Below are 12,133 nucleotides of genomic sequence, written 5' to 3' on the forward strand. Positions count from 1 at the left end.
CGTGATCTTTTGCACTGATGTGCTGGTGGATATTGCAGATGTCATGTGCATCGCAACAAGAATCAATGTTCAACATTTGCAGCTTTGATAAATATTCACACAGCCAGCATACTGCTGGTACTTAAACCTGAGGGCAACCGTAAACGGTCATACATGAGCCATGGAGCAATCAATACCAGTTAAATGCGTGGACTCTCATCAGGTTTCCCCTACATAGGGCAATGCAATGTCAAAGTCACCGAGGTGTTGCTTTTTCTGTTTCATTATCTGCTGGCTTCTTAGCAACTCCACCTGCTAAGCACTGGCATTATGTTGACCAGTTTTCCCATTTACTCTTGAATGGATAACGATGTTAACTACATTGAAAAAGCTGTTAATTTATGCAAAACACTTCGTAGCAGAGAGAGTACATATAGACAAATAACTTACGTAACTCAGGTCCTGAGGAATTCATTGATTTGCTGTGGTTAGATTACAGTTATATCATCGTCTACATGAGTCAGTTCTGATAAATGTGAAACAGCAATACCCTTTTATGAAGAAAGTTTCCTGAAGGTTCTCTCAGTGATTCTAAAATTAGCCCTATCTGTGTAATATTTCTTGCCGACAAACATTCTTTTCTCTAGGGGCTGGTCCTCATCAGCTTCTTTTAATCTTCAACATGGACTCTTATCACAGTACTGAAATAACTAGAGGGCTCCTGAGCATTGCTAAGAGACGTTGTCAAATGAATTAACTCTTTCAATATTTTTCTTTTAGTGAGCATGTAACTGTTTTATGTTCTCAATTGGTTGTTATTTTGCTTTTTTTATGTGTTTTAGTCTGCTTGCAGTCAACAGAATAAAATGCTGGTTAAAATGATGACAGCAACTGAATATACTTTGGATGCAAACTGCTGACCAGGGGTTTCCTTTCCTGATGTCATATTAGCTGATACTGTTTTCCTCCTTGCAACGCTGCTGTTGTCACCTCATCCCCCACAATAACTACACTTGACCTCCCTTCCCTGCAAACTGTCATCCATCACCAATCTCTCTGTCCCCTCAAGTCTTGGAAGGTGCTGTCATCACCCAAATTCACGCTCATCTTTCTTGGAACCCCATGTTTGAATCCCTCCAGTCAGATTTCTGCTCCTTCTACGAGACTGAAATGGCCATCATTGGGTTACAAATTACATTTGTCATAAACTATTCATCCTTTCTTCAGCTTTTGACATGGCTGATTACCCCATTCTCCTCCCACACCACTCGTCCATTATCCAGCCTGATACGCCACTTATCAAAGGTATGGCTGATTGTCAGCTCAAATTCACCTTCCTACAATGTCCACATAGCCCTTAGTACCCAAAAATCAATCACCCGTTAAATCTTTTTAATGACTGAACGTCTCCAAGCCGGGGATTAGAGAGTTCAAAGATTCACACCCTTTGAGTGAGTAGATTTTTTTCCTGTTCACATTCCTAAATGATGACCTATTAATGTGTGACTGTAACCCCTAATTATAGATTCCCCAGCTGGAGGAAACAGCCTCCTAGCATCAACTCTGTCAAATCTTGTACAAATTTTTGATCACTTCTCATTCTTGTAACTGCAGGGTAAATGGGGCTAGTCTACTCAATATTTCCTCACAGGCAATCACCTCATCCAAGCAATCATTTGTTTGGACCTTTATTACACTTGTTCAGAGATAAGCCATGCACATAACTGTAGGTACAGTCAAACCAAGACCCTATATAATTGGAGCAAATTGAGATATGCACATTAATGGGAACACAGGTTTATCATTGATACGTGGCCCTCTGTAATTCCCGATGTTCAACTAGGTGATTCACAAAGATGAAGATAAAAGACTGAAAATTTTATGGAAGAATGTTGGCCACCTATGTTGAAGTTAATAACCTGATTTAACATTTTAATGATGATCAGAATATAAAATACAGACTAATAACAGTATTATAATTTTTCTATGCAGCTCTTCTATCCTAGTAGAGATGGTACACAAATACCAATGTTTATTGTTCATAAAAAAGGAATCAAGCTTGATGACACTCATCCTGCTTTTCTCTACGGATATGGAGGCTTCAATATATCTCTTACACCAAGCTACAGGTATGTAGAAGATTTTGACTTTTTATTTTAAACTGGCAGATCACCCATGACATCATTCATATGATAAATACATTGCCTTGTGTTTGGGTGGGATGGGTGTATTTTCTTTAATATTACATTCTGCAGAATGGGTTTCGAGGTTTGACAAGACTGTGGAGGAGAGTTTAAAGTTCTAATTCTCTAAAAAGTAAGAGGCCATTAGGTGAAACTTCAATAAAAGTATTAAAGGATAAATCACTTTTTGAATACTTCAAATTATTGTGGGGTTTTTTTTGTTTTAAAGAAAACATATTTTTCATTAATTTTCTGTTCCTAAGGAAAATATATTTGGCAAAGTTTTTTTTTCTATAAGTATGAGACTTTTTTTTTCTCTTTTGATTAATTCTAGGTAAACCAAACAGATGCAAAATTGATTGTTTTCAAAAGTTTACTGTATTCTCTGAAATAGTTTTCATACCATTAATTTGTCTTTTGATCTTTCTGTTCTTTTTTGATTTGCTGCAATTTTGCTTTCTGTAATAGGAATTAACATAAGCTTTGTACCAAAGCTCAAATTTTGCAGACAGCAAGTGTACGCCATCAATAAGATTTCATTATATTAGAGTCAATTATATTATTTGCTGTGCTATTGAGGAATAAAATTTAACAATGAATGTATAGAGAGACTTGTGGAGGAGTCTATCACTAAGGAGCATGACCTTAAAATTAGAGCTTGGCACATTACAGCAATGTCATCCAGAAAGGGTAGGATAAACACTCTTCCAAAATGTTTTGAGGGTGCGTCAGTTGAAACATTCAAAACTGCATTAATGTTTTTTGTGAAATCAAGCATATGAAGGGTTGTGGAAGCAAGATGGGCAAATGGAGTTGATAAACAGAGGAGTTAGACCAAGAACTGTGGGTGCTGGAGATCTCAAACAAACAAAAACGAATTCAGATCTGGTGAGATCGAATTGAATGTTGAAGTAGAGTCCTATCCTGTTTCAATTCTATTCAGCCCAGCTTAATTTAATTGTAATCCATTACCTTTTTCAACATCTATTAACATTTTCCTTTTTACATTTTTTATTTTCAATTCCTCCAACTTCCTTTATCTCATGCTACCGATTATATACTTCTATTCCTTTTGCCTTCAACCTTAAATAAGCTTAAATACAGCTGTGCTAGTCACCTTGACTACAATAATGTATATATTGTCCCTTGTCTTATTTTTTTAAAATCAACCTGTTCAGACATGTTATGACACCTCTCTGGAGCAGATGGAACTTGAACCTAGGCCTTCTGGCCAAAAGGTAGGGACACCACCACCTTGCCACAAGAACCCTCTTTATCTTTATCTTTGGTCTCCTACTAATCGAAACATCTACTATACATCCATCCATCCTATTAAACCTGTTCTTAATTATAAGAATTCTATCAGGTCATCTCTCAGCTTTCTCTTTTCTAGAAGAAAATACATACCCCCCCCACCACACACACAAGCACACACCCTTTCAAACAAAAGTAACTGTGTATAAAGTTTCAATCAGTTGTAGGCAGTTTGGTAGCATCTAGTTACCTCACACCTTCTAATGCAGAAGTTGTGGGCAATGCGGAGAAGCTTATTCCTAAGTAGATATGAACTGGTACACCATTTATTCTAGCAGTTTGGAAAGTATATTTTTAGGTAGGTTGTTGAGCTTCAACTGAGGATCTAAATTACTGTCAAGCAATTTTTAAAAAAAAGCTAGGCATGTATAAATATTTTGTGTATCTATCTTATCACCAGATGATATTTTACATCAGTAATGAGCTGTGAGTGAACAAGTCCATGCAATGATACTGATATTCAAGCATCTACTTATGAATCACAAAATTCAAAATTCTCCTGGCTTTAGTCTTCTGATCCTTAATGCCAGTCACCTTCTGATCTTGTTTGTAATGCATTTTGTGGCTCATATAAGAACCTGGAGTGTGTACATGATGGTTTTTGACCAATACGTTGAACCAACGAGAATAGGCAATTCTAGATATTTTTAACCATCCTGTCCAAATGTTATGTAACACCTCTAGAGGAGGTGGGGACTTGAACCCAGGCCTTCTGGCTCACAGGCAGGACACCACTACTGATCTCCAAGAGCCATAATGAGAAGGTTTTTTTTTTGGCTGGTACTGTTTGTCTCTTACAGTCAGAAGCCAGGGAAATTATAAAGGGGAACAAAGAAGAGTTGAATACTTGCTTTGGTTCTGTCTTCAGCAAAAGTGGGGACATGTCACCAGGGCCTAATAATTTCCATCCCAGAGTACTAAAGGATTAATTAACAGCCTAAATCAGGGTCCCTTCGGGAAGAGCAACCATAATATGATGGAAGTCTCCATAAAGATGGTGATTGAGGTTTTTGAATCTGAAATTAGAGTCTTCAATTTAAATAAAGAAGACTGAGGGGTATGTGGCACAATTTGACAAAAATTTATTGGGGAAACTTTTTTTAAAAAAAACGTTGATGGTGGATAGGCAGTAGTTCATATTTAAAGAAGATATGCTTAAATTACAATAGTTATTTATTCCTCTCAGTCACATATATAAGAAAATATGTGGCTCAACCATGAGTTAGGGATAGTGTTAAATCCAAAGAGGAGACATACAAAGTTGTCAGAAAAAGCAGCAAATGTGACAAATGGGAGCAACTTAGAATTCAGCAAGAGAGGACAAAAAAATTGATTGCAGTGGAAAATAGAGTAGGAGTGAGATTGCAGGAAACAAAGTCATTGTCAAAGCTACTATAAATATATGAAGAGAAAAAGACTACTAAAGACAAATGTTTGTCTCTTACAGTCAGAAGCCAGGGAAATTATAAAGGGGAACAAAGAAGAGTTGAATACTTGCTTTGGTTCTGTCTTCAGCAAAAGTGGGGACATGTGACCAGGGCCTAATAATTTCCATCCCAGAGTACTAAAGGAAGTGGCCCTCGAAATATTTAAGGCAACGGTGGACATATTCCAAAATTTTATTGATTGTGGAGCAGTTGCTACAGATCAGAGGGTGGGAAAGTAATCCTGCTATTTACAAGGGAAGGGAGGGAAAGAATTACACACCAGGTAACAACACCAGGAAAATGCTAGAATTTATAATAGAAGATGTGATAACAGCACATTAAGAGCAGTACAGGATTGGACAAAGCCAGTGTGGGTTTATGAAAGGCAAAGCATGCTAAACAAATTGACTGGAATTTTTTGAGGATGTAGCTAATAGAATAAATAAGGGAGAACCAGTGAATATAGTGTATTTAGATTTTTCAGAAGGCTTTTGATAAAGTGCCTCGAGTTTAATGGGCAAAATTAAAGCACCGGGAGTAGGGGCTAATATATTGGCACGGATTGAGAATTGATTGATAGACCGGAAACAGAGTGGGAATTAATGGGTTCTTTTTTCCAAGTGGCAGGCAGTGACTAGTGAAATGCTGCAAGGATCAGTGCTTGGGCATCAGCTATTCCAGATGTATATAAATGATCTGATGAGGGATCAAATGCAACATTTCCAAGTTTGCTGATGACACAAAACTGGATGGGGTTGTGAGGAAGCTTCAAGATAATTTAGACAACTTGAGTGAATGGGCAAACACATGACCGATGCAGTACAACACAGCTAAATGTGAAGTTATACAGTTTGGTGCGAGAAACGGAAGGGAGGAGTGTGGTTAAGTAGTGATATCTTGGGAGCTGTGATTGTACAAAGGGATCTGGGTGCCCATGTACACTATTCGCTGAAAGTAAACAGGCTGGTGCAACAAGCAATTAGGAAGGCAGATGGTACATTGGCCTTCGTTGCAAGAGTATTTGAATTCAGAAGTAGGAATGTCTTACTGTAGTTATACAGGGCCTTTGTGAGACCACACCTGAAGTATTGTATGCATTTTTGATCTCTTTAGTTAAGAAAAGATATACTTGCCCAAAAAGGGAGTGCAGGAGAAGTTTGCTAGACTGATACCAGTGTTGGCAGGAGTGTGCTTTGAGGCAAAATTTTTTTCACTGTGCCTTTTTTTTTTTGCTAGAGTTTAGAAGGATGAGAGGAGATCTAATTGAAACATATAACATTCTAACAGGGCTGGACAGATTAGATTTGGGGAGGATGTTTCCCATAGTTGCAACATCTAGAACCTGGAGACACCATCTCAGGATACAAGGTATAGACAGTTTAGCATTTAGGACTCGAGAATATGAAGGCCAAGTCTCTGATTATGTTCAAGAAAGAGGTAAATACTTTTTTAGATTTTAAAGGCATTAAGAGGTAGGTGGAGAAAGTGGGAATATGGCACTGAGATAGAGGAACAAACATGATAATTGTGAATGGAGGAACAGATTTAAAGGCTGAATGGCATACTTCTGCTTTATATATTTCTATGTTAATAATGAGATGTTTACACCCACATAAATAGACCTCTTGCTGCTTACTAATGAGATTCTCATCTAACTGTTAAAATCTCATTTTCAAAATCATACCTTTTTATCACGACATTGAGTAACTTTAATTATTTTCATTCCACCGTATTTTCCCAACTGTCACCATTGCCCATGTTGTTTGGGGCCTAAAACTCCATCCAATATGCTTAAATGAAAAAAACAATTAATTGGGGTAGCATAGTGCGTTCAGTACTTACATAAAGTTGTATAAAGACAAATACAGATTAAACTGTGTTTAGCCATAATATTACTCTATGTATACTTGGTGTAAAATAACAACTCCTATCTTACCAATTTTCTCGAAGATTAAGTATACAAGAAAAAGACATGTATCCACTTACAATTACAAAGGGAAATTATTGTTATCCTCTGGATTATGCTATTTGTAGTTAAAGCATAGGCATTATGGGTACATCTTTAAAAGTGAAACATTTAACTCCTTCCATAAGGATATCTAAAACAAGACCCTAGACTTCCAATATCTTATTGTCAATTTCTTTTTAAATCCTGAATTTTTTTCAGTCATTGGTTGATATGTCCTGCTACTTATTACTAGAAGAAAATGAAACAACCAGTTTTTCACAATCTCAAGCTAGTTAGTTTGAACTAATGCCCTTTTATTTAATGTTTGATGCACTATATATAAGATCTTCAATTTTGATCAGGGTATTGCAGCTAAGAAAGTCACAAATTTCTGCCAGAAGTAAAAGGACTGATATTTACATCAAAGCATTGAATAATTTACTGTCTATTATATTTCAGCTGCTTCTTTGAATTGGAAATGCAGCTAACATGATCTCATTCAGTTTGCAAATATAAAAATGGAGGCAGCCTTTGATATACTCGTGTCATTACTCAGTCAGAGGAAAGGGGCTTAATTTCTCCACCTCTACCATCTCAAATTAATAATAAAGCAGTATAAATGTGAAATAAAACTATTATGTCAGAAATTTAGCATCCTGATATGCTTTAAAGTAATTTATAAATAAATGTAATTGTTCACTTTACGCAGAAACAAATAGTAAGTACTAAGAGACTCGTTTCAACCAGACAAATAGTACCATTAGTTTGTGCTTCATGGACTGGATAAGAAACATAACTGAACATATTTCTAGGAAAATACTGAATATATAATGATTTTAGCATTGGCCTTGTTTTGATCTGATACATTGGAAGTCATTCTTTTGGAAAGAAAAGATGTTAAGCATTGCTTTTGAATATAGGTGATTTCAAGAACAGGCTGAAGTTTTTATTTGCTTTATTTTTGTTTAATTTAAAATTTCTTTCTCAAGTGCATAGTTGAATTGAGAAATGTTACATTTTGCAGTTAACACCATGAAGACTGGGCACAGTTGCTAACCTGTGCTACATGATAAATTGCTCGTGCAATTGGATGAAGAGAAAGGTTATCATTTGTCCTTGAGAATCTTGGTTGATTTCCAAATAGTTGGGTTGTGTGAGGCAATGTCACCATTAACATGTAAAAAGGAAAACCCTAGAGAGCAGCCACCTTTTTATAACTCAGCCATGTGACTAAGAACACTATATCAAGAAATTAGGATACGGTATTAAATAAAGTAATAAAAACTATGCAATAAAGATATTCTTCAATTGTAAATTTGTGAATAATGTCTCTTTTCTAATATCTAATGAGTATAATTAGTCATGCTTGTTTGCAAACCACAGTAAATTCTATGAAAGGATAGATTGAACTTGATTGTAACTTGAGATGATCTGAAAGACAACTAAGTTGAGCTGTACAGTATCTTAATGAAGTCAAGATATAGAGGTTTAATTCTAAATGTAATTTTAAAGTGTTATAAGAAATTGATCAACTAAATGTATGGAACATACAAATTAGAAGCCGGAGTAGGCCACTCTCCCTTCAAACCTAGTCTACCATTCAGTAATATCATGACTGATCTAGTTGCACTACATTACCACCTATCCCTGGCAACCTTTCACCCACTTGCATACCAAGATTCAACCCACCTCTGCCTTAAAGACATTCAAAGACTCTGCTTTCACTGCCTTTTCAGGAAGAGAGATCCAAAGACACTCAACTGTGTCTAAGAGGGCAAAACAAATTCTCATCTGTCTTAAACAAGTGACCCCTTATTTGTAAATAGTGATCCACTGTTCTAGATTTTCTGCATCTGTTGTGTCGAGGCTCCTCAGGAACTTTATATGTTCAATCAAATCAATATTTATTCTCGTAAATTCTAACAAATACAAGCTGCGCCTAGCCAGTCTTTCCTCATAAGACAATATCCATTACAGGCATTAATCTAGTAACCTTTTTCTGAATTGTTTCTTATGTATTTGTATCCTTCCTTAAATAAGGAGACTAATACCATACACAGCATTGCCCTGTATAACTGAAGCATAAACTCCCTACTTTTGTATTCGATCTCCCTTGCAATAAGTGACGATATTCCATTAGATTTTCTAATTGCTGCATCTGTCTACTAATCTATGATATACATTCACTAGGGCACCCTCATTCTTGTGCATCTCATAGCTTTATGATCTCTCACCATTTAGGTAATGTGTTTTAATTCTTCATGCCTAAAGGGACCATTTCACATTTTCTCACATTCTACTCTATATGCTGAAACTTTCCCCATTTACTTAACTTCTATCATTTTGTAACTTTATGTCCTCTTCACAACTTACTTGCTTATCTTTCTTTATGGCACTACCACTCATACTATTTGCCAGAAAATAGCCCATTTGTGGCTGTTGTCTGTTTCCTGTTAGCTAGCCAATCTATCTAGTCCAATACATTACCCTCTAGAACATGAGTGCTCATTTTCCACAGTAACTTATAAAAAGCCTTCTGGAAGTCCCAGTTCAGTACATCACTAGTTCGCATTTATGCACAGCACATTACTTCCTCAAAGAACTCTGATAAGTGAGTTAAATGTGACTTCTCTTTGAAAAAGTAATCTGCTACAATGTCTTTAATGACTTCTAACATTTTTGCACTAACAGACATTAAGCTATCTTACATGTAGTGTCCTGCTTTATGCCCCTCTTTTTTTTTTTTGTTTAAAGGAATTGCATTTGCAATTTTCCGTTCAATGGAACTTTCCCGTATCTATGGAGTTTCGAAAAATGAAAGCCAACACATCAACTTCCCTGTTAGCCATTTCTTTTAACACCCTTTAAAGGATCCAGAGATTTATCAGCCCCCAGCACCAACAATTTACTCAGTACCACTTCTTTGGCAATTCTAATTTTCTTCACTTTCTCCCTCGTTTCCATTTTCTGACTTATAGCTACGACTGAGGTGTTACTTGTATCCTCCCATGAAGACTGATACAAAATATCTGTTCAAGTAATCTGAAATCTCATTCATTCTTTTTTCTATTATTCTTCCATCTGACTTTCTATAGGATCAATGTTGACTTTGCCATCCATTTCCTTTTTAAAAACCTACAGTACCTCCTAACTATTTGTTGTGTTTCTAGCCGGTTTTCTCTCGGACTCCAGTTTTTATCTCCTTAATCTTTGAGTCATTCTTTGCAGTTTTATATATTATATCCAAACTTCTAGTTTCCCATACAAATTTGTACAATAATATGTTTTTTCTGTAAGTTTGATATGATCTTTAACATTAGTAATTAACGTGGTAGTCCTTCCTTTGAAATGTTTCTTTCTTGTTGGAATGTATCTATTTTGTATATTCTGAAATGTCAGTTTAAGTATCTGCCACTGTATCTCTATTGACCTATTCCTTAACCGAATTTACTAGCTCAATTTGGCTAACTCTGCTTTCATGCTATCATCATTTACCATATTTAATTTTAAAATACATGTCTGAGACCCACTCCCCTCACTGTCAAATGGAATGTAAAATTCCAAGTGCATTATGATCGCTGCACTTCCCTGGCTACTTCGACCAATTTGATTCTTATAGTCTGTATGTAGATTCCCAAATAATATCACTACACCATAAGACAATAAGATACAGAAGCAGAATTAGGCCATTTGGTGCATCAAGTCTGCTTCACCATTCAGTCATAGTTGAAATGTTTCTCAACCCCATTCGCCTGCCTTCTCCCTGGAACCCTTGATGCCCTTACTAATCAAGAACATTATCTATCACTGTCTTAAATATACTCAATGATTGGTCTTCAGCCTTCTGTAGCAATGGGTTCCACAGATTTACCACCCTCTGGCTGAAGAAATTCCTCATCATTTCAGTTCTAAAGCATTGTCCCTTCACTGTGAGGCTGTGCTGTCAAGTCCTAGACTCCTTCTCGTGGAAACAACATCTTCATCCACTCACACCTCAGTATTCTGTGAGTTTCAATCAGATTTCCCCCCCCCGCCGCCCTTTAAATACTAAACTCCATAAAGTGTAGACCTGGAGTCTATAACTGCCCAAGTGAGAAACCCTTCATTCCCTGGATCATCCTTGCAAAACCTCCTTTTGACCCCATCCAAGGCCAGCAAATTCTTCCTTAGATACTGGGGCCAGAACTGCTCAATATTCCAAATGTGGTCTGAGCTTTATACAGTCTCAGGAGTACAACTTTGCTTTTGTATTCTAGCCCTCTTGAAATGAATGCTAACATTGCAGTTACCTTTCTAACTGCCAGTTGAAGCCGCATGTTAACATTAAGGGAATCCTGAACTAGGACTCTTATGTCCCTTTGTGCTTCAGATTTCAGAAGGCTTTCCCCATTTAGAAAATAGTCTACACCTCTATTCTTCCAACCAAAAATGCATAATCTCATACTTTACTACATTGTATTCCGTCTTCCACTTCTTTGCCCACTCGCCTAGCATGTCCAAGTCTTTCTACTGCCTTCTGTTTCCTCAGCACAGCCTGTCCCTCTGCCTATCTTTGCCATCTGCAAATTTAGCAACAATGCCCACAATTCCTTTGTCAAGACAGTTAATGTAAAATGTGAATATTTGTGGTTCCAATATTAACCCCTGCAGAACTTCACTCGTCACTGGCTTCCATCCTGAAAAAGACCCCATTATTCTCTGCCTTCTGCCAGTCTGCCAGTCAGCCAATCCTCAATCTGTGTCAGTACCTTATCCCATACACCATAGCTTCTTATTCAGCAGCCTCCTGTGCAGCACCATGTCAGAGGCCTTCTGGAAATCAAAATAGATCATGTCCACTGGCCTTTCTTTGTCTAACTTACTCTTACCTCAAAGAATTCTAATAGATTTGGTCAGGCATGACCTTCCCTTGATGAAACTGCTGGCTCAGCTGTATTAACCATGCACCTCCAAGTACGCTGCAAATTCCTCCCTAATTACGGACTCTCAAATCTTATCAATGACTGAAGTCGAGCTTAGCAGCTTTATAATTTCCTATTTTCTGTCTGCCTCTCTTCTTAAACAGAAGTGTTACATTAGCTATTTTCCAGTCCCACTAAGACCCTCTCTAACTCCAGTGATTCTTGAAAGATTACCACCAATACCTCTACAATCTCCTCTGCTATCACCTTTAAACCATGGGGTGCAGTCCATCTTGCCTGGGTGATTTATCCACCTACAGACCTTTCAGCTTATTCAGCACTTTTTTATTGATGGCCGTTACATTCGTCTCTGCCCCCTGA

General features: G+C 37.0%; 1 protein-coding gene across 1 annotated transcript in view; it reads left to right on the forward strand.

Moving 5' to 3' along the window:
* LOC109934916 (prolyl endopeptidase) overlaps positions 1-12,133 on the forward strand; it is a 130,754-nt gene that overhangs the window by 83,499 nt on the left and 35,122 nt on the right. Inside the window, exon 11 of the mRNA XM_048596701.1 lies at positions 1,972-2,108. Within this exon, the coding sequence (XP_048452658.1) occupies positions 1,972-2,108 (137 nt within the window). The remainder of the gene's footprint in view (positions 1-1,971; positions 2,109-12,133) is intronic.

Source organism: Rhincodon typus, chromosome 5, assembly GCF_021869965.1.
Source record: "Rhincodon typus isolate 14 chromosome 5, sRhiTyp1.1, whole genome shotgun sequence".
NCBI lineage: Eukaryota > Metazoa > Chordata > Chondrichthyes > Orectolobiformes > Rhincodontidae > Rhincodon > Rhincodon typus.